The sequence below is a fragment of the Eretmochelys imbricata genome, chromosome 3, assembly GCF_965152235.1.
Source record: "Eretmochelys imbricata isolate rEreImb1 chromosome 3, rEreImb1.hap1, whole genome shotgun sequence".
Taxonomy (NCBI): Eukaryota; Metazoa; Chordata; order Testudines; family Cheloniidae; genus Eretmochelys; species Eretmochelys imbricata.
In genome coordinates this window covers 91,733,766-91,757,511 of record NC_135574.1, presented here as the reverse complement: position 1 = coordinate 91,757,511, position 23,746 = coordinate 91,733,766, and the positions used below count along the sequence as shown (strand labels likewise).

Here is a 23,746-nt window from a genome sequence, read left to right as displayed (position 1 = left end):
CCCACTGTCTGAAACGAGTGTTGATACAATTGCTGCGTTCAAAAGAAATAAATGGGTTGTCAGTCAAAATGACTATGATGCATAAATCTTGATATGATTGGTTGATGCACTAAGTGTTAAAATAAATTTTCAACACTTTGTATCTGCCATTTATTTTAATAATGCATCTATGTAGTTAGAATAATTTAATTCCCAGAACAAAAATTTAATCATGCCACATGCAATACCAAGAAAAATAAATGTGAATTGTAGTTGAATCATTGTAAGGCATTAATTATTTGTAACTTCAAAATATATCAATTTAATGTATTTTGATGTACTTAAAATATTTTATTAGGACTAGGACACGAGGCTCACAAAACAGGATGAAGTGACTTCAGAAAAATGAAGGATAAAATCCATATTAAAATGGCCATATGAAAGAATAGTAAACATGGTTTAGGCAATATAAAAGTAATTATCTAAACTCAGCTGTTAAATCTTAATTTATAAGATTATGATATAGTGCTTTATAAAACCATTTGAAATTATTTGTATAACCTGATAAATTATGATAGTCTCCCAGTTGTCAGTGTATGCTATCCAGTGTTTTGAAGCATCAAGCCTTGTTAATGGACAGTTTTCCCTTGATCTGAAAACTCTCCACCAAATTGGAAGGGCTGGTATACTTTAACCTTATCCTGCCTTGAAAATTGATGGTGGCTTTCTTTCAGAAAACGACTGCGTGCTGCTTCTAAAAGAGAAGTTGACTTTTTGACAATTTTTTTAACATTTATTACTCAGGCATGGTTACTAATTTGAAGTAGAAGAAACCATTGTTCCAGAATCTGAGGCAGGGAGGCCCATCTTAACTATCTTTCAATCAACTTTTTACAAAGCAACTTTAAAACCTGAGATGAGTCAGTGAAAAGTTGGCAGTGGAGGGAAGTGTCTGGTACTTTTGGGGAGGATTGAGGGAGAAGAGTTGAAGAAGATGCTCTTTTTTTAGTCTTCAAAGTAGCCACTACTCTGGTCCACAGTCCTCTTTACAGCATTGTTGATTTCAGGAAATGCTATGCTGCTGCCAAAAACAAAGCACATATGAATGCCTCATATATACCTGTAGCTTTTATTTATAACAAATCAACCACTGCGTAAAACAGTCTTTCTGTGGGACTCTCTAGTTTCTTTAGTATTTGAACACAGCTTTTGTGTAAAGAACAGTCCACAAAAAGATACTGCTGGAGCGAATATGCTGCTTGTCAGTATATAGCTGAGTGAATAACAGGCTTTTTATGGTGGAAGCAGAGGAAAGATCCCCCTTCTCCTTTGCCTGCTGGGATTGCTGAAATGTGATGAGTGTCCTTTTATTCCCCTTGCAGAGAGGAAACCCATAGTAGTCATGTAAAGAACACGTTAGTGGCACCCAGCCTGGTTATTCGTATATTGTGAGATCATGGGCATAGTGTGGTGTTTTTGAAGGACTAACTGTGATGTTCAAAGACATATTTTAGACTAGGATAAATGGATTTAATTTACTCCAAGTACTACAGGATGTGTATTTTATATACAAGCATTCTTTACATGGTTTCTGTCAAAACTCTACTAATTTTTTGTCAGTTATTTCCAATTCAGAGGGGGTTTTCATTGGTTTCTGAGAATTCTTTTTATATTTATACTGATTCTACTCAGCATCCCAAATTATGCAGGTAGTTGCAGTAGTGAATTTTGCTCTAATAGCTCTCTGTTTTACATATTCTAATTTATTATTACATGGATGGCAGAACTGTAGAATCCTGTTAATGATTTTTGATGTTCACTTTTCTTTGGGGGACTCTATTAAAAGTAGTTCCCACTAGTATGCATTATTGATATCCCTGTTCTGATGTATTCTGTTTCCTACAGCTTTTTTTAGTCCTTGGAAATTGATTACTTAGACCCTTAGTGCATAAAGTAACAGGAAACATGAATTGTTTAGATTATTCATTAGTGTATTTCAGGAAACATATTTAAGACCTGTGGTGAAATTAATTTTTATTAAAATTAATTGTGTTAATGAATAAAGTTAGAGGAATTTTTTGATTGTAACATTGAAAAATTGCATTTAAAACCTTAGCATTTCTAATAGCAATGTTTAAATTGTGTACTACCCCACTACCCTGTGTCTGTCTTTTTGTTTCTCTCTTTCGCTCACTCCCTCTCTCACACACGCACACTCACACACACACACTCACACAAAAAATCTCGACATTTACTGCTCAGTTGAGTGCCTTATGCTTCCTGGTCTGCTATCCCTCCATCTTCAGGGCACTACTAATGTCATCATATTAGCATAGGACAGACAACTGGTTGAAAGGAGTATAAACCAATGCCCATTTGCGTGCAAATAGATGCACTACATTTGAACAATGAGGGAAGACTAGAAAAGGTTAACATGGAATATCAGAATAAACAGAATGGAGACAGTTATACAATTAACCCTAACCAAGACTGTATATTGGCTACTTTGACTAGTAACCTCACAATTAACCAGCATCAATAGGTGCAGTATTGCCAAGTCTGCGTGTTCAAAAGTTTCACATCAGAACCCAAAAATCCTAAATTGCACAGCTCCAGGAGCAGCCCAACGACCCTATTGTGACTCACTCATAACATGGTCAATTGTTCACCCTTGCTCTGGGGGAAATAATCGACCCCAGCCCTCTGCCTGTACATTAGAGGTAGAGACAAGGCTATGTTGACATGTAGAGGGAGGAAAGTGGTGGCCCTACAGAGGCTGCTCTCCCTCACTCCACAGTGCCACCTGTGATATGGGTAGCCTGCACAATGAGGTAAGGGAGGGCCTTATGTTACCTTGCTCCCTTGCACAGCCGTGTAAGAAAAGGACTGTCTCACCCTATGTATGTATACATTAGGTTTTATGTATAGGTAAAACAAGATACTCCAAAGTAAGTAATGATTTTGAGTGCCCAATTTGAGACACTTCAAAGGAACCTGATTTTCAGAGCGTGCTCAGCACTTTTTGAAAACCATGTGCCTTTTTTAAGTGTCTGAAGTTGGGTACCCAAAATTACAAGAGGCTTTTGAAAATCCTGGACAGGGCACCTATAAAACCCTCTAGGAGATCAAATGCCTACCATTCTTGCCGGTACCATAACTCCCCACATTGGATTATAGTGCTGTGGTGATAAAAGAAGTTGATCAGTTTTTCATTAAGTATTAAAGCAGTAAAATTTAACCTTTGTTCAGGGAAAATGGAGGATTATTCTTAAGAAAGCATTTCTGAGGTAGTATTCAGTAATAGAGTATAAAATATCTGATATTTGAAGAAGCAGACCTACTGTAGCCACCTCGTTGGTTGTCTGTCAAGAGTCACTTGACCTACAGAATCTTTGTGCTTAACTAGAGAGCACAATTGGGACAAATTTCTTCACCGGTAGCTCATTTTTATGTGTGCACCTGTGTTGCTGAATGTTTAGAACATATTCTTGATTCCTTTCATTTGCTTAGTAAAAATGTTGGAAGCAATTATGTTTTATTTATCATATTGACTTATTTTATGCTATCTGGTTATGTGGCAGGTGTGACTTTTAAAATATTTTACTTCATATGAAAGGTAGACATTGAATGTATAGATAAAAACCTGTATTGGTACTGACCTTTTTTCACTGCTGCTAAGGAGGTTTCATTTAATAAAATATTGTTCTGAAAAAGTAGTTGTGTCAGATGAGAACTAGACCTGAGAATTTTTACACTGTATGAATACTGCTTATTACAACTGCCATGACTGGCCATTATGAACTGACTCACAAAGGTATCACTTATGGAAACTGGAGATGCCTGTATGGATGTAACAATCAATTTAACCTAAATGGAATGTACCCATGGAGATATTTTTTTCTTTGGGTAGAGGCATAAGGGAAGATAACTAATAAAATTGACATGTATGACATCTATAATAGTGGCACTTCACATTCATAATGTATCATGTTAACTTTTGAAACTTATTCAGAGAGCATTATAATGAGCAATGTACTGTACCATCTGCCTAGCTGTAACTAGTTAGTCATATAAAATGCACAGTTTAAAAAAAATATGTTGTAGCACTATGTGAGCACTTAGACAGTGGGGTCCTAGTCCATACCTTGGGTTCCTAGGCGCTACAGTAATACAAATAAATAATAATATTTATAATGAATGTTATTGCAAATGACCCTTCCAAAACAGGACCATTTTAAGTAAACATAAGTCTGAGATTCTAAAAGACTTTCTAATGAATTTTAGAAAGAGTAGGAGAAAAATGTGTCTCTACTGGAAGTATCTCTACGCAGTTTGGACTATAGAGGGTGTGAATTGTGTGTGGATAGTGTAGGCACAAACTCAAGAATACTTACTTTGCTTAAATGTAGTCCTCTTTAAACAGCACTAAGTTGATGTGGAGTAGGTACCTTATAGATAATGTCTGCAGCATCCAAACAAGGGAGCTACACAGCACAGCACACTAGTGCTCCGTACAATTAACATCCCGTAGTCCAAACTGTGGGGCCATGCGGATAAGCCCTTAATTTCACAACAATTGTTTTGAGACCAACTTTTACAGAGCAGCAGATCAGATCAACCATCATTCCATTTAATTAATCTGAGCAGTTTGTTTAAATGGAATTTTAAAAAATGAGTTTGAACCACAAAATACAGCTGATCAGAAAATTGTTTTCCCATCCCACAAGGATTTTTGAGATTTTGAAAAATTATCCCATCCCGAATCAAGACCAAAAGTGAAAATCTTGAAAATTTTCTTTGAAATAAATCTTGAAAATAAAAAAATTATATTTGATTGAAATTTTCAACCTATTTTTACTATAAATAACTTAAAGTAACTTACATTTTTAAGTGAAAAGGTTTTTTTGAACAAAATAAAATTTTTCATTTAGAAAATATTAAAAAGAGATATATCAACAATTTCAAAACATTTTTTGAAAATGTTTTGAAATTTTACCAAAAGCAACCCTTTCTCACATTTTTGGTTTCAACAAATTGGCATTTTCCATCTTTTGTTGAAAAATTAACAGCCCTTTCTTCCACAACTGACTGATCCATAAATAATCATGCATAGTCAACTGCTTTTGACTTGTCAAACGCAGTACCATCCAAATCACTTATGACTAGTTCTACGACTTTGTCACAGAAGTCATGGAATCTGTGACTTCCAGAAACCTCTGTCACTTGAGCCCCCATGCATGGGAGCTGTAGGGTCCCCGCCACCCCTGGCTGCTGGGAACTGCAGGGCCCAAGCTCCCAGCTGCAGAGGGCCACGGGGTGCCTCACAGCTCCCAGCCGCTGCGGACAGCGGGGGTGCCCCGGAGCACAGAGCTGCTGTGACTGGCAGGGGTACCCGGGAACATGGAGCGGCACAGCCAGCAGGGGTGCCCAGGAGCTCCAAGCCAGAGCCACTACAGGTGGTGGGGGTGCCCCGAGCTTGGAGCTGCCAGTGGTGTGGAGACCCTGCAGCTCCAAGCCAGGCACCCCTGGGTGGTGTGGGGAGCCTGCAGCTCTCTATTTTGTCATGCATATTTTAAATAAAAGTCACGAATAAGTCACAGGCTTCCGTGAATTGTTCTTTATTGCCCGTGACCCGTCCATAACTTTTACTAAAATTATGCGTGACAAAATCTTAGCCTTACTTATGATTTCCTAATCTGGTTATAAAAATTACTTTTCAAAGCCCATGCAAACATCAGAGGCCTCAGCTTTAAGCCCTCACTCAAGGCTTGTTAGAGATATCTGCTTTCATTTTTGGATGGTGGGGACCAGATGCCCTGAAATTCCTCATTCCCCTTCTGCGAAATCTTTTGGTGGAAGTACAGCTAACTCCCATACTATCTCTTCAGAAAGTGGCCACATGCAGTGTTCCCTGTGCCTGTGATGTATTCTGGGATACATCTTTTTTCCCCTAGATGAAGTAAGTATAGATTGCAGTAGGACCAGTGTTGTACTGCTGAATATCAGGGATGGCAAGTTGCCCACTCCCCTGAATATCCTGATGGGATGGGGAGAATATTCCTGCTTTGTTGGCTCATGAAGATGACATGGGAGGGGACAAGGTCAACCATCTGCAGCAGAGTGCTGCACAGATGCCAGCTGGCCAGTTTGCTGAAGATACTGAAGTTAGTTTGAATTTAGGGTACACCACCTGCCATTTTGACCAGTGACATCTGCGAAAGCCAAAACCGGCAGGTTTCAGATAACGCTATTTTTAATTACTTTGCATAATTGCGAAAATCCATCTGTGCTTATTTTAAGCAACTTTTGTGATCAAATGTATGAAAAGACGTGTACATTCAGTAGCTGTAGTTCCCTCCTTTTGTGAAGACAATAATACAAGTCCCTCAGGATCTTTAGAAGAAAAAATACAATCTGAAGCCTGGAAGTTTGATATTTACTTTTAATGGAGTAGAAATAGAGAATACCTGTGCCGTAGTAATGTCACCTTGGACAAGGAGAATCTGCCACCCACCCTAAAACCTCTAATACTCCAGCCAGTACTAAAGAAACCTTCACGACATGCTAGAAACTTCGCAAATGAAGCGGATTGGAAATTTTCTGATTTGCAAGTTTTTTATCAGAAATGTCTTTGCCACAATTGAGATCTGCTGTGGGACTGTAACTATTTGCTGAAACTTCCAATAGAAATCTGCCTGGTTTCCTGTCACCACCTCTGCCTGACTCCTCAGCAGCTCCCCTGAATGGCTTCCACAGTGCTGGGGCTGCCAAGGCTTCAGGCTCCAAAGAGACTGAGGAGGCTGTGGGCCATATTTTGTTTCAGAAACACTAAAATGTTCCCTTTGCAGGAATAGTTCAGTGATACTGAAACAAAATACTGCAGAATTTCACTTCCATGAAAACTTTTGAGATTTTGGCTTTTTGTCCCAATTTGAGACAACTTTTTTCTCCCCAGAAAAAACCCTCAAATGTTTTTGTGGAAGTGGAATTCAGTTTACCAGTGAGCACCACCTGCAAGATAGAGTCCAATGTTTAAACTCCCCTATGCAAATCTAGAGACTCATTAAAAAAAAAAAAAAGTCTCCAGTGCCTCTTGTCAACTGTCAGTCAAGCTTCAGGCAGAGCACAGTAAAGAGGTGGCACTTGTTTCTTTGAATTTATCAGTTAAATACCCACAGCTGGCCCATGCTAGCTGACTGGCTCACAGGACTCAGGCTAAGGGGCTGTTTAATTGCAGTGTGGACATTCGGGCTCCGACTGCAGCCTGGGCTCTAGGACCTTGCAAGGTGGGAGGGTCCCAAAGCTCAGCCTCCCATCTGTAAAGATTAAATTTTATTCGGTGAAGTGTTGTTAGCTCTGAATTTAATTCTGAAAACATTAATCATGGTTAAAGAGTGCCCTGAAAGACAATGGATGATAGCTATCATACCTGTAGTTAAAATCTACATTATTAGGGTAGGATTTATGTTCTAAAGTCTTATGAATTCTTTTATTGAGACTTCATAAATTTAATATTCAATATTTAGATTACAGTAGAAACCCAGAGAACCCAATCAGAATCCGGGTCCATTGTGCTAAGCGTCGTGCACAAACACATGAATCCCCAAAGGGCTTATAACTTAACTTTAGGAATGCATAGTAGTCATGTAAACATAAATACAGCTAAATCTTTAAGTGATCAATCAATGTCTGACTTGCTTAAAAAGGTGGTCTAATAAAGGTGGAGCAGAATTGAATTGTACTCAAATATTTAAGGTAACTATGGGGTAGTTTCATAAAACAGAAGGTGGCCTAGTTAAGGGTGTTACTTTTACAAGTTTCATTGTGTTATTAATTAAAAGCTTTGAAGTTAATTCTCTTCTGGTAGCTAGAGTGTACCTAATATACCGTATATTTTATTAGTACTACTTTATAGATGCTAATGACCTTTTCTGCCTTTTCCTCCCTTTAGTGGGATTGGTCGAAACTGGCCCTGGGCTTCTGGAGGAAGCAGTATTCTGGCAGAATTTGGAACTCTGCATTTGGAATTCATACATTTGAGCCATTTGTCTGGAAACCCAGTGTTTGCTGAAAAGGTTAGATTCTTTGGTAAAACTTTTATTTTAAAAAAATGAAAAATTGGAATTTCTGTAATTTTAAGTGTGTCACAGTAAGCAGGTGAATAGTTTCTGTGGGAATCCATATTAATGAACACAAAGCACATGGCTGAATTGACATCCATTTTGTCATGGTTATAAAAATTAGAAAACCACTTATCAGGCCACATAATATTTGGAAGTTTGGTTAAGTGGTAAATTCATGTAGATTAGGCATTTGGAACACAGCACTTATTTTAGTTGATGTAACTTGTTTCGTTAAGGTGAAAACCACAAATGAATTTTATATTCAGATAATATACTGTGTTCATGCAGAAGTACAAAGGACTGTGACCTAGCAATCACTTCGATGCATTTTCTAAAAATACAGGGTGTCACTACTGTAAGTAAGGGATTTGGGAGTCTCTTCCATTTCATGTCCATCTTTATAGAGTGTTCATAACTTTTTGAGGAAAGTACCCTTTAAGTGATATTTCTCATACTTGTTCACAGCCCAAAGGTGCATTTTTTCCAAGTTTGGTAAAATTCTACGTGGCCGTTTTTGAGCTTTAAAAAAATAAATCATAGAATCATAGAATATCAGGGTTGGAAGGGACCCCTGAAGGTCATCTAGTCCAACCCCCTGCTTGAAGCAGGACCAATTCCCAGTTAAATCATCCCAGCCAGGGCTTTGTCAAGCCTGACCTTAAAAACTTCCAAGGAAGGAGATTCCACCACCTCCCTAGGCAACGCATTCCAGTGTTTCACCACCCTCTTAGTGAAAAAGTTTTTCCTAATATCCAATCTAAACCTCCCCCACTGCAACTTGAGACCATTACTCCTCGTTCTGTCATCTGCTACCATTGAGAACAGTCTAGAGCCATCCTCTTTGGAACCCCCTTTCAGGTAGTTGAAAGCAGCTATCAAATCCCCCCTCATTCTTCTCTTCTGCAGGCTAAACAATCCCAGCTCCCTCAGCCTCTCCCCATAAGTCATGTGTTCTAGACCCCCAATCATTTTTGTTGCCCTTCGCTGGACTCTCTCCAATTTATCCACATCCTTCTTGTAGTGTGGGGCCCAAAACTGGACACAGTACTCCAGATGAGGCCTCACCAATGTCGAATAGAGGGGGACGATCACATCCCTCGATCTGCTCGCTATGCCCCTACGTATACATCCCAAAATGCCATTGGCGTTCTTGGCAACAAGGGCACACTGCTGACTCATATCCAGCTTCTCGTCCACTGTCACCCCTAGGTCCTTTTCCGCAGAACTGCTGCCTAGCCATTCGGTCCCTAGTCTGTAGCGGTGCATTGGATTCTTCCGTCCTAAGTGCAGGACCCTGCACTTATCCTTATTGAACCTCATCAGATTTCTTTTGGCCCAATCCTCCAATTTGTCTAGGTCCTTCTGTATCCTATCCCTCCCCTCCAGCGTATCTACCACTCCTCCCAGTTTAGTATCGTCCACAAATTTGCTGAGAGTGCAATCCACACCATCCTCCAGATCATTTATGAAGATATTGAACAAAACCGGCCCCAGGACCGACCCCTGGGGCACTCCACTTGACACCGGCTGCCAACTAGACATGGAGCCATTGATCACTACCCGTTGAGCCCGACAATCTAGCCAGCTTTCTACCCACCCTATAGTGCATTCATCCAGCCCATACTTCCTTAACTTGCTGACAAGAATACTGTGGGAGACCGTGTCAAAAGCTTTGCTAAAGTCAAGAAACAATACATCCACTGCTTTCCCTTCATCCACAGAACCAGTAATCTCATCATAAAAGGTGATTAGATTAGTCAGGCATGACCTTCCCTTGGTGAATCCATGCTGGCTGTTCCTGATCACTTTCCTCTCATGCAAGTACTTCAAGATTGATTCTTTGAGGACCTGCTCCATGATTTTTCCAGGGACTGAGGTGAGGCTGACTGGCCTGTAGTTCGCAGGATCCTCCTTCTTCCCTTTTTTAAAGATTGGCACTACATTAGCCTTTTTCCAGTCATCCGGGACTTCCCCGGTTCGCCACGAGTTTTCAAAGATAATGGCCAATGGCTCTGCAATCACAGCCGCCAATTCCTTCAGCACTCTCGGATGCAACTCGTCCGGCCCCATGGACTTGTGCACGTCCAGCTTTTCTAAATAGTCCCTAACCACCTCTATCTCCACAGAGGGCTGGTCATCTCTTCCCCATTTTGTGATGCCCAGCGTAGCAGTCTGGGAGCTGACCTTGTTAGTGAAAACAGAGGCAAAAAAAGCATTGAGTACATTAGCTTTTTCCACATCCTCTGTCACTAGGTTGCCTCCCTCATTCAGTAAGGGGCCCACACTTTCCTTGGCTTTCTTCTTGTTGCCAACATACCTGAAGAAACCCTTCTTGTTACTCTTGACATCTCTCGCTAGCTGCAGCTCCAGGTGCGATTTGGCCCTCCTGATTTCATTCCTACATGCCCGAGCAATATTTTTATACTCTTCCCTGGTCATATGTCCAACCTTCCACTTCTTGTAAGCTTCTTTTTTATGTTTAAGATCCGCTAGGATTTCACCGTTAAGCCAAGCCGGTCGCCTGCCATATTTACTATTCTTTCGACTCATCGGGATGGTTTGTCCCTGTAACCTCAACAGGGATTCCTTGAAATACAGCCAGCTCTCCTGGACTCCTTTCCCCTTCAAGTTAGTCCCCCAGGGGATCCTGGCCATCCGTTCCCTGAGGGAGTCGAAGTCTGCTTTACTGAAGTCCAGGGTCCGTATCCTGCTGCTTACCTTTCTTCCCTGCGTCAGGATCCTGAACTCAACCAACTCATGGTCACTGCCTCCCAGATTCCCATCCACTTTTGCTTCCCCCACTAATTCTACACAACGTTTTCACTACTTCAGAAATTGTTGTGGCTAGCCCTGTATTCACATTTAGATAACTACAAATGGATTATTTTAAAAACTTCAAATGTGGCTTGATGATTTTTTACATATTTGAAGAAACATCGCATACAAATAAATTTTTATGCATTCTAAAAAAGCCTATGGTGCATGCATAGTATGTTTTTTCTATTAAGTTTTTAACATATTGCACCACAGTACAATATTTCATTTACTGGTGTACAGATTTATATTGAATCAGTACAGATGTGTTTATTGGAATAGATACATATTTGAATAAATGTACTACAATAATTTTAATAATCCCATGTGTATGTACAATATAAAAATGTTCCTAGTGAATTGTTCCTTTAATCACAAACATAAATACATTTTAAATAAGAAAAATGTATATTATTATTTCAAAATCTATAATGTGCCTATCAAAAGACCTCTGTGCATATGCACAATTTAAAAAACCTAATCTGATATCAAGTAAGAAACTCCACAGAAAAACCCAGAGTTGGTCTATTCAACAGCTCCCTTAAAGGCCTTGTTAAAGAGATCTGCAGCATGCTCTGAAGGTCAATAGATTTGGTTCTGTTGGACTAAAAAAGGTGACAAAATGGTGGATATGGATCTTATACAGGTAGATTTATTGAATATGTATTCAGAGGTTTTTTTATTTTTAAAAAAAAATTACTAAATACAAAAAACTGTGTGCAAAGGCGTTAAAATTAAATTACTGGTTCCTAGGCAACTGTAACTCAGCTACATTTAACATATATACCACATGCATTTATATAAAATATTACTATGTACAATAGAGTAGAATTATAGATGTTGTAATCATATGTTTTTATTTCCTGACTTTTGTATATTTTAGATCGCAACAGGAACATTGCATTAATGTAGTTTATGTACTTAATTTTGTTTATTAATTAGAAATAGGTCAGACATGTATACAGCAATATACATATTTAAAAATGACTTTTCTCTCTTAAATTATGACATCTTAATAAGAAATTCCAAAGGAAGCTGTAAACTTTGTTTAGCTCCAAAAGCAGTGGTCAAACCGTTTAATTGAGTATTAAGTACACCAAGCTTCATGGATTGGCTGAACAATGTATTGTCCCATTATGTAGAGTGCAATATTAAAGCTCACACAATTATTGGAATCCATGAAATGCATATGGCAAAATGAGATTAATTAAGGACAGAGTTTGTTTTAAATAAATTTGAATTTCAAATGTTTTTTCCCCAGGCTCACAAGAAGTAACATTTAAGATAACATATTTTAATTTTTAAACTAGTATTAAGAACAAAGAAAAACCTAATGAAAATGCACAAGTAGATGATCTTGGCAAAGAAGCCAAAGATTTAAATAACCTTTAAATGGAACTACATTCTGTATCATAGAGGTAGGAACTCCAACAGAGCTGAGGACATCTTGACAGTGTTTTAGGGAAAAGCTTCCAGTGCTCCTGCATTGCTGTTTCTGTTCTGTGGCTAAATCATGATCTTCTTTCTTCAGTGCAGTTAATCTGGTGTCTTTCATTAAAATTCCATTAAAATACTACATGTGCTCTATCTACAATGAACCATGCTTGAGGGACACACAGACTACAGCTGATGCAGAATATAGCTGCTGTCTTATGGTCCTGCAATGATCTCAATATCGGTGGAGCATTCTTTTTTTCTGTGGAGCATTTTAGTTGATGACTAGATTAGATTTGTTTATTTTAAAAAGAAATCCTCTATGCCTATGCATAGAGGTCTTTCGATAGGGACATTATATATGTTGAAAGAATACGTATTTGTTTGAATTAAAATGTATTTATGCATGTTGGTTTAAAAAAGGATGTACTGATGCTACTTGTATTTAATGGGAATATAAGACTAGATCAAGTGCTCATTGTTTGGTTTTCTTTGTAATAGGTAGTGAACATTCGTAAAGTTCTGAACCGGCTTGATAAACCAGAAGGTCTTTACCCTAATTACCTGAATCCCAGTAGCGGTCAATGGGGTCAACGTAAGTATGACAGTTCTTCAGAACTGCCAGTTAACTATTTTTACATACCATTTCTAGGAAGACATCAACTCTTGGTTGTTTCTTGCACTGTTAGCAATTGATAAACCTGAGTTCTGCTTGGGTTACTTATTTTTCTACCTACTTCATATATGTTAATTTATATTTCTCTGACCTCTAGCATATTTGTTAGTTGAAAACTTTTGAATGAGTCTAAGTGTGTGATTGAAAAATGTCTTTTTTCACTGAAAAAATTAAAGTGCTGTTAAGGCTGCTGTTTAAAGAAATGCTATCAGCTTGTCTTGGATCAAAATTCTATGTTGGTATAAATTGGTTTAGTTTCACTGAAGTTAATGAAACTGTGCCAGTTTATATTAGCTGAGGGTTTGCCTCTGTATTTCTTTTGTGAGTGCTTACTCCACTCCATTACACTGTAGGCGTATGTGTCTCATGCATTGGTTCCAGAGAGTTTTCCCTAGTGGTATCTGTAGGGGCCGCCCTGCCCACAACCAAGCTCTGAATGGAGGGCATAGAGGAAGGAGCTACCCCATCCCTTCTTGAGTTTTTCTTACCTTCTGTGATCAGTAGTCGGAGCATTCTGTGTTCACAGCCTCGCTCCCTGAGAACAAACTTGTGAGTACTTTAGCTAACTTTTGCCTATTGTTACTGTGTTTCATCCATTGGACTTTATTTTTCTTTCTGTATTTTCCTTTATATTAAAAACTATTCCCTTTTAGTACATTTTCTGAATTGGACAGATCTCCAGGTCTCACCTAGTATTGGGGAGCCTATGCCAAGGTCGCCAGGTTTCAAGCCTTGCTCTGGTTGTCAAAAGCAGATTCCTATCACAGGTTTCAGAGTAGCAGCCGTGTTAGTCTGTATTTGCAAAAAGAAAAGGAGTACTTGTGGAGTACCTTAGAGACTAACAAATGTATTTGAGCATAAGCTTTCATGAGCTGACCCTCATTCACACTGTCTTAAGTGCGTGGATGAGGGCCACATAAGAGACAGATGCTTGATATGCCAGGGCTTAAAGACCAGAATGAAAAAGCTGAGGGAAGAGCAGCTTTGATGTATTCTGTGGAGGCTGCTCTTAGATCAATGTCTGAACCCTCTTGGTTGTCAAAAAGAAGCTCAGGTTTCAGAGTAACAGCCGTGTTAGTCTGTATTTGCAAAAAGAAAAGGAGTACTTGTGGCACCTTAGAGACTAACCAATTTATTTGAGCATGAGCTTTCGTGAGCTACAGCTCACTTCATCAGATGTATACCGTGGAAACTGCAGCAGACTTTATATATACACAGAGAATATGAAACAATACCTCCTCCCACCCCACTGTCCTGCTGGTAATAGCTTATCTAAAGTAATCGTCAGGTTAGGCCATTTCCAGCACAAATCCAGGTTTTCTCACCCTCCACCCCCCCACACAAATTCACTCACCTTATGTTCTGGTTTAACTTGGATTTAAACTTGGAGAGTGGTCAGTTTGGACGAGCTATTACCAGCAGGAGAGTGAGTCTATGTGTGTATGGGGTGGTTTTTGGAGGGGGGTGAGGGAGTGAGAGAACCTGGATTGGTGCAGGAAATGGCCTAACTTCATTATCATGCACATTGTGTAAAGAGTTGTCACTTTGGATGGGCTATCACCAGCAGGAGAGTGAATTTGTGTGGGGGGGTGGAGGGTGAGAAAACCTGGATTTGTGCTGGAAATGGCCTAACCTGACGATTACTTTAGATAAGCTATTACCAGCAGGACAGTGGGGTGGGAGGAGGTATCGTTTCATATTCTCTGTGTATATATAAAGTCTGCTGCAGTTTCCACGGTATACATCTGATGAAGTGAGCTGTAGCTCACGAAAGCTCATGCTCAAATAAATTGGTTAGTCTCTAAGGTGCCACAAGTACTCCTTTTCTTTTTAAAAAGAAGCTCAACAATTACTCCTTGGAGAATCCACCGTGACCCCGGTCTGCTAAGATCCTGAAACTGGTGCCCAGCCCCTTCAAGTCCCCTTCATTTGTCTAGACACACTCCCTGCCTCCCGAGTCAACTCGGCTGCGGGAACTCTGGTATTCTAGTTGCACCCTTCAGAGGCAGTGTGGAAGTAAAGCATGCATTTGTGGAACGTTTCCCTACTGACTTCTTCAGAGTAGCAATATGGTCTTCCGTCAACACGTTTACTAGACAATATGCACTTATTGCTTGCATCAAGAAAAGACACAAACAAGGGAAAAATGATTCTACAATTACTCTTATGATGCGACTTCAAGGCCCATTGCGTTTGATAACAGCTTGGGAGTCAACTAAAGTGTAAAAGACGTATGCTAGCACTCGAAGAAGAAAGAATGGTTATTCGCCATCTTGTAACTGTTGTTTTTCGAAATACGTTGCATATGTCTGCTATATGCCAACCCTCTTTCCCAACACATCGGAGTCTACCATTGGCATGCCGGTCCGAAGAAACTAAAGAAGGGGTAGGGAGGCCAACCTGAGCCTGAGAGAGAGCCAGAATTTACCAATGTACGTTGCCAAAGAGCCACAGTAAATAAGTCAACAGCACCCCATCAGCTCCACTCCCAGCACCTCACACACACCGGGAGCCTCACCGATCAGCACCTCCCGCTCTCTCTGCACTTTCTGATCAGCTGTTTCATGACATGTAGGAGGCTCTGGGGGGAGGAGCGCGGGCACTGCAGGCTCAGGGGACGGGGCAGGAAGGGATGGAGGCGGGGCAGGACCTGTGGCAGAGCCAGGACTTGAGCAGTGAGCACCCCCTGGCAATTTGGAGGCTGTAGCTCCATCCCTGGAGTCGGTGCCTATACAAGGAGCCACATACTAACTTCTGAAGAGCTGCATGTGGCTCCGAAGCCACAGGTTGGCCACCTCTGCTTTATATCCTCCATTCAGAGCATGAGGAGCCAGAGCATGAGCAGGGCTGCCACTATGGGTACTACTAAGAAAAATTCCCCATCACTGGTGCATGAGATGCACACAGACCTACAGTGTAATGGGCATATGCAACACGTCTCAAAGAACAGCAGTTATGAGAAGGTGAGTAACATTTTTCTGCAGGTGAGTATTTGTTCTGCTGACATTAAATGATGTAGGCAGACAAGGAAGTAAGCTAAACAGAATTATATTGCCTTCAATTCCACTGGAAACATCATGAGGAAAAATCTAACAAAATCAGTGGGGAATGAATATATTGAACAACGTCTCAGGCATTTTAAGTTCCTGGCCCCTTTCTGGTCATTTGACTTTTTCCTGTATGAACACTGCCTATTGTACTTCTATAGCATGTTGAGAACATGGGTTGCTAAACTAGAAGGTGTTACTAGAATCCCTTTTTTATATTGTTACACTATTAAATGATTGTGGTTTGGGGGGTTTTACAAGAAGGAACTTTGGTTTACTTTTACTGTAGCAATCCCATCATAGAAATTCTTCTGAACAGTTGATTCTGCACACCCACTGAAAAGAAACAAAATAGGAATTATTAAAATATTTAGGCCGAGATATACAAAGGTACTTGGGTATCTATCTCATGCCCAAGCCCCAACTGGATTCTCAAGCCAGGTGAAGATGGGCATTCCCTCACCTGTCTTACCTGCAGGACCTGATTTGGTAGGCATGCTCTGAGCACATCTATTGGATTGAAGCCCATTCAAAATCCAGCAGAATGAGGAAGAGGTAGTGGTGCCACCCTTATAATTTTTAGCCCACTAGATAGAGCACTCACTGAGGATGTGGGCAGCTCTGGCTGATGGGGAGAAGGGTTCAAATCCTTTCTAAGGAGAGAGCCCTATCCATTGGATTTTGGGATATTCTAATGTAAGTCTCTCTCCATCTCTTCTGTTGAACCTGTTCTACTTTGGATAGATGCTGAAATAGCCATTGGGCCAGAGAGAGAGACTGAGAATGACTCTAAACCTAGCATGCTGGCTTTTGTAGATCCCATTTTTAGATGCCTATCTCTCCTCATTCATCATACAGAGAGGCTTGGTGCCTAACCCAGGCTTTGTGGATTCTAGTGGTTTTCAAGGTGCCTAAAAATTAGGCATTGCAGCACCTAAGTTCCTCTGGGGAGCCAGACCTTAGAATATAAAAGAAAAATAATTGTTTTGGGAAAGTTGTTCTTTTTAAATGTGTTTAGTAAAGTATTTTAGAGGGAATGACATAGTGTAGAAAGTTTCTTGCTGGTTTTAAATGTCAGTTTTTGAAGAAACTATTTAATATTGACTTCCTTATTTGTTCGTGTTTTCTGCTTTTTAAATAAATGATCTACATGTACGCTACAGGACAAAAGAAAAGGTGGATCGGAAAAATCATTTAAGTCAGCATGAACACACAGATTTTATTCTCTAGACACCGTCTTACTTTCTCAGTCTGGCACAACACTGAGTTGGCATGATCTGGTAGTCTTTCATTCCTTTTGCGTTTTTTCTTTTTCTTTAAACAGAGGAACAGGTTGCTTATTCTGTCTTGTTCTGTCATGTTGACTATATCAGGCAGCTCAGTTAATTTCAAAACTCGCCAAGCATGCAGTCAGTTCAACAAGACACACAATGGGAGGGGACATGAGGAATCCTCACTGTTCTGTTTGCAGCCTGGGTATATTGGAGAGTTGTCCCCAAAGGCAAAGGAAGTTACTGTTTTTATTGAATAATGGATTTGAGGACCTAAATTATACTCTTTTATATCTTTCAGAGTAGCAGCCGTGTTAGTCTGTATCCGCAAAAAGAACAGGAGTACTTGTGGCACCTTAGAGACTAACAAATCTGTTTGAGCATAAGCTTTCGTGGGCTCCAGCCCACTTCATCAGATACATATATATCTTCTTACTATATGTTCCATTCTATGCATCTGATGAAGTGGGCTGGAGCCCACGAAAGCTTATGCTCAAATAGATTTGTTAGTCTCTAAGGTGCCCCAAGTACTCCTGTTCTTTTTGCGGATACAGACTAACACGGCTGCTACTCTGAAACCTTACCTAATATTGCAGTGCCTCACCTGGGAAGATAGCCCTTACTCTCACCCAGTTTAAAAGCTGCCACTGTCTCTCTCTGATTGTCCTTTTTTAAAAGTGAATCAAATTCTAATTCTGCTATTTGGGCTTTTGACCTTTCTTATGTTTATATAATAGTGCCTCAAACTTCTCTTTTGCATGAAATCCCTGGGTCGTATCCGGGAGCTTGTAAATTATAAAGCCATCTTTCTTTACCAATGGCATGTAATTTATATATGGAAATTAGCTTCTTGTCCATACAAACCACGAACACAAGTGTTGATGCAGGTCAATCCATGGCATGTTGAAAAAGCAACAAATAAAATTAAATCTACATTTGTTTCCTCTGTTCCAATTCACTTGCTTTTTGTTTGCAAGCACGGATTTTTAACAGTGGAAGAAAACAAGAACATAAGTCATAAAAAGATGTTTTATTTAAGATTATTTTTCCAGTGCCTATTGATTGCAACAAAAAACTAATTGCAACAACATAGAAGTATTCGTCTCACAAACATCAGCCAGGGGAAAATAACAGCTTCTGAATGTTAGTGTTTCACTTACAATGCTGTAACTCTGAAGGACGTTGTTGGTTCACTGCCGTTGTTCTTGTAAATTCATTTAGTCCTTGTTATTTTGACAGTAACCTTACAGTGATTTGCTGCAGCGTGCACCAATTGGATTTGTCTCCTGCAATAATGTATATAATAATAAGACTTATTATTGATGAGATTGTTTGTGCTATTTAGTTTGCAAATGTCAAGGGTTTCTATGGTAATTTTATTTAGGAAACTGTAAAGGTCATTTAAATGCTGCTATTCAGAGATCAGCCCTCCATCATAGAAAAACTGCTCTTGGGTTTTTTTGAAGAAGCCTTTTTTCCTTTCGGATTATGAATAATAATTAAATGGTATATTCTCTTCAAAAATTAAAAGATCTAATTTTTTTAAAAGCTCTTCATAATTCAAAGCTCTGCATAATCATAGTACATTTGTTTGGGATGGGATACTAGGAATATTTTGGACACCTAAATTGGACACTGGAGGTCACAGGCTAGTGGAGAAAAGACACACTGTCGTGGCAAAGCTTTAATGGAAATACATGTAGATTCTACATTTGCATGGCTTTCCAACCCCCAAGGTGAGCAAGAGGATGCATTTTGTGAATGGGGAGAGGGAGAGAATTTAGGAATTTTGAAAAATTCAAAATGTCGCATTCAACTTGATAGAGAAGCAAGGATAGCCTTGCAGTCAAGGCCCAGGACTAGGAGTTAGGAGTCACTGGCTCTTTATACAGCTTTGCCACAGACTTCCTGTTAACCTCTGTGTGCCTCAGTTCCCAAATCTGCGAAACTAGATTATTTTAATTGATTAGTATCAGTAAAGCACTTTGAAGTCCTCTTATTGAAGATGCTCAATAAATGCTAATTATTAATATGAGTAACAATAGTTTTATTAGAAAATACTATTTGTGGAAGAGGAAATCTTTATCTAGTGCTCTTGTTCTAAAGCAGGGGTCTCAAACTCAAATGACCACAAGGACCACATGAGGACTAGTACATTGGCCTGAGGGCTGCATCACTGACCCCCCCCCCCTCCCCCTGCCACTGCCCTGGCCATGCCCCCACTCCACCCCTTCAATTAGGCCCCACCTCTTCCCACCCCTTCCCTGCCCCCATTCCAACCCCTTCCCCGAAATAAGGAATGCATTTGTGAGATTAGGAGTGGGTTTTTTGCCAACTTTTTCTGTTTTTTAAAAAACCTTACAGTATATTATAGTTACACATCTTTTGTCTATCTTAGATTATAAACACTTAGTGCAGAGATATTGACTTTTTTCATTTCTGTAAAATACCATGAACTCCAAAGACACTATGTAAATAATAATGGCTGCCTTCTCCCACCCTGTTACAGGTCGTCATTCAAGCAGAAAGACTAACCATTTATTTTAAAAATACTTTCTGCTGTAAAATAAGTACTTTTCTGAGGTTTTGGGCTATATTTATTACATGATTGTTAGAGGGAGGCATACTGAAATTTGTTAATCTATCACAGTTACAAACTGTAATTGTGTTTCAGTGCTCAAATTCAAGGTGGAATTGCTGAATCCTCTTCCTCCCTTTTCAGATCACGTCTCTGTTGGAGGACTTGGAGATAGCTTTTATGAGTATTTGCTCAAGGCATGGCTGATGTCAGACAAGACAGATGAAGAAGGCAAGAAAATGTATTATGATGCTGTTCAGGTAAATGAGATATTTAAATCTTTCTTGCCATAATAATCTAATCTATAATGTTCCTAAAGAAACAGGCTCTGGGGAGAATGCGGGATTTATGCCTTTGCTACCACAATGAATAAGTTTTTTAAAAACTAGTTGTTTTATAAGACTTTATCAAATATAAATCTTAGAACAGTGCAGATGCTGTGTGGGAATCTAAAACTGAACTGAAATTATTTCAACTCAAGTTATAAAAACAGTATCTAATATTTTAAAATGTGTATAAAATGTGCATTAGTGTGTAATTTTTTAAAGAAAGCTTTATCTGCAAGCAGTGCCAACAAGGATTCCATTTTTCCTCACAATAACATAAATTAGATACTTTTTTGTCCCTTTTCTTATGTTTATGATACAGGAAATCCCTCTACTGTGTGTTTTAATTCCCAAAACATATTACTTAAACTGCTAGAGTATTTTGAATGTGGGCATAATAGTGTCTTAATATATAATCAGTCTGTGGATAAGTATCAGTAAAATTACAGTACTGGATTAGTGTTGTATAAGCACATTAGTTATATCATATATTCATTTTTCAGCTTTTGTGAAGTAACAAACTGCTTGAATTGAACTGTGATTGGAAAGTTTGCCCAAAAATAAAAAATTGTGCATAGTCACCCCCAAATGCAGAATACAGTGCAATAATAGTCTTGACCACTGCGACCAAGTTCACATCCAAGAGAAAAGGCACACCCTCCTGCCCAGCAAAAGATCAAGGGGGAAGGATATGTTCTGGCCTCCAATGAGAGGTCCAGAGATTGCTCACCACCTGGATGAAAACAGGAGAGCAAGCTACCTTTATTAATGCCATCAGTTCAGATCCTTCTGGTCTTTTGGTAGGCTTCCTTTTGCCTACCAATTCCACCTCCATTTTTTCTGAACTGAGCACGAGCCAACTGTTCTTAATGTAGGTTTCTATTTGCCTCAGATACTGTAACAAAGGGGAGTCAACATTATCTGTGCTAGATGGTGAGGCAGAGCTATTTGTTAGCATAGTGATGATCCTGTAACTTACAGCATCCTTCAGTCTACCCATGCCTTACGTAAGTGTTGAACAAAGCTTTTCTACACAGGAAAGTGTTACCAGTTATACCAACATAATTATATGGTTTGGTTAAACTGATGTAGTTATACAAGTATAACCCCCTGTGTGGTCACACGTGTTCTGGTACAAAAGTGGCTTTATTTGGTTTAGTTTAAACCTGTTCCCAGGTGACATAAGCTACACTGAAAAAAATGCCTTCTTACACCAGAGTAAGGGTGGGTTGATGGGTGTGAAAGAGTGTGTAATACCAGTTTAACTATGTTGGTTTAAATTCACACCTTAACTTATACTAGTTGTTGGAATTATTATCATTAATATGGGATACTACCATGACATCAGTTTAACCATAAATTCCTTTATTAAATCTAAAGGTCACATGATATTTCTACAATAGCTCTAAGCATGTCTAAAAAGCTTAAATAATAAGCATTTTACTATGTCCAAATAATAACAGAACATTTATAGGTGTTTGATTAAAATACTTACAAAAGGCCTGACCCAGGGTACTTAGACCCATATTGGTCATTTTCAACTTGGTCAGGCAGGTATTAGCAATAGCCTTTTAAAAGAATTTTTTTATACCCTATAATAAACAAGTGATGTCATTGCCAATTATTAGACCTGAGTGAAGTCCATTTTATAATACATTAAACTAACACATATAGCCAATTATTTACTGCACCTGGTACCCAATTAACCATGTTTTATTTCAATTACTTCAGACCAAATCTTAAATAAGAAAACACTACAAGTTTAACACATCTCTTCTTTCTCATGATCTCATTCTTTGTGGTCACATGTTTTGGGTCTGTTTCTCATGCTAGTATCACAACCCAGTTGAAAACCATAGTTCACCCATGTCTAAGGTAGGCCTATATTCCAACACTGGTATAACTTTCCTGTGTAGACAAGCCCTAAGAAAGGGGACAGGACTGAACTGTGCCCACCTCTGCATGTGAGAACTCTCAGCAAAGAAGAGATGATGCCCATCGTGATCCCTTGGGATCTGTTCAAGGAGAAAAGCTAATCTAGCTCTTCCTTGCTAGACATTTAGGTGGGTGAGCAGTACCTCACGATCAAGAAGTGTCTGTCGTTAAATCTAACATTAGTACGGCTGTTTGAATTCTATTATTAATATGCTTATTATCATGTTTATATCTAAGGCGTATTTTAGGCATAAATAGCTCTCAGGTTGTTATTCAGCATTACCAGCCAGCAGAATTAGAGACACAGTGGTAGATGGCAAGCTTATTAGTATCCAGTGATCATGAAGCATGTGCAAGACGTCTACATGTTATAACGTTGCTGGTAGAATGACATCCTTATGTGTGGTGGTGTTATGCTTTTGTCAGTACTGGCCCCTTGTTCTTTCCACTGTCCTACTCTAAAAGCATTATGAATCTACTTCACATACGGTGGGATTAATTTTCCCCAATGCTTTCAGTGTGCGAGAGACTAACCCAAAGCTGTCACAGGGACCTGTATATTCCAATATACTCCCATCTGTCAGTGCTACTCCTCCCCACCAAAAAAGCAATTGTGCTGATGCAAGATTTAATGCCTAATTCATTACTTTATATTGCCCAGCAACTAAAAAGGTAAATGTCTATAGCATGGTGGGATTTAGTTTTGTGTGAAAAAATCATTAATTTGGAGTTTGTTTAGAAAGAAGTATTTTGCTGAAATCTTTTTCTTCTATCCAGGGCTTGTATGTTAAAAGCAAGCTCGTTTCTTTAAAATGTGATAATGTCCTTGCATGTTGTTTTCTTATGGCCACCATGAAAAGCAAGAACTAAATTGAAAATCTACATTTTTAAACTGTCGTTATTAAAATATATTTTTGTGGTTGACTCTGTTTAAAATTTAGTTGGTTTGTGATGCGCAAAAAAAAATAGAGGTATCCTCATTTCAATTACCAGAACATAATCTTATAAAGTATTTATAAAGCAATCTTTAGAAAGATTCCTAAAAACTGGAATTTATGTGGGAGAGACCATGAATAAATAACCAAATTTAGGCCTGTTTTCCCCCATTAAAAGGAAGCATTATACCTTAAGTAATCCACATGTTTCAAGTGATTGTGGAGGTAGGAAGAATTTTAAAGAGCTAATGCCTCATTGATGATGATGCCCAAGAATAAAGAGTCCACAAAATATTTTTTAGTCCTCATATTTAATTGTTCATGAGCTAAAATATCAATCTACACACACACACACACACACACACACACACACACACACACACACACATATGCAATACAATAACTAGTCTGTTATTTTAGGATTAATGCAGTTGCTTTCTAAGGGACTGTCAAGTAGTTTGGTCAGAATATTGGTCCGAGCATAATTTATCACCTGGCAAAAAAAGAATCCTCCATTCTGAGGTGTCTGCAACATGGAGCCTGCCAGAATTATACAGAGCTACTGGGAGCAGTGGCCAGAAGGACCAGTGCGAGTCCTGTGGCTGCCCAAACCAATCGCCTTCCTTTT

General features: G+C 39.1%; 1 protein-coding gene across 1 annotated transcript in view; it reads left to right on the top strand.

Annotated features, from left to right (window-relative positions):
- The window catches only part of MAN1A1 (mannosidase alpha class 1A member 1), a 212,820-nt gene that overhangs the window by 151,151 nt on the left and 37,923 nt on the right, over positions 1-23,746 (top strand). The window contains exons 6-8 of the mRNA XM_077813005.1: positions 7,931-8,054; positions 12,852-12,945; positions 20,067-20,182. Of these exons, the coding sequence (XP_077669131.1) occupies positions 7,931-8,054; positions 12,852-12,945; positions 20,067-20,182 (334 nt within the window). The remainder of the gene's footprint in view (positions 1-7,930; positions 8,055-12,851; positions 12,946-20,066; positions 20,183-23,746) is intronic.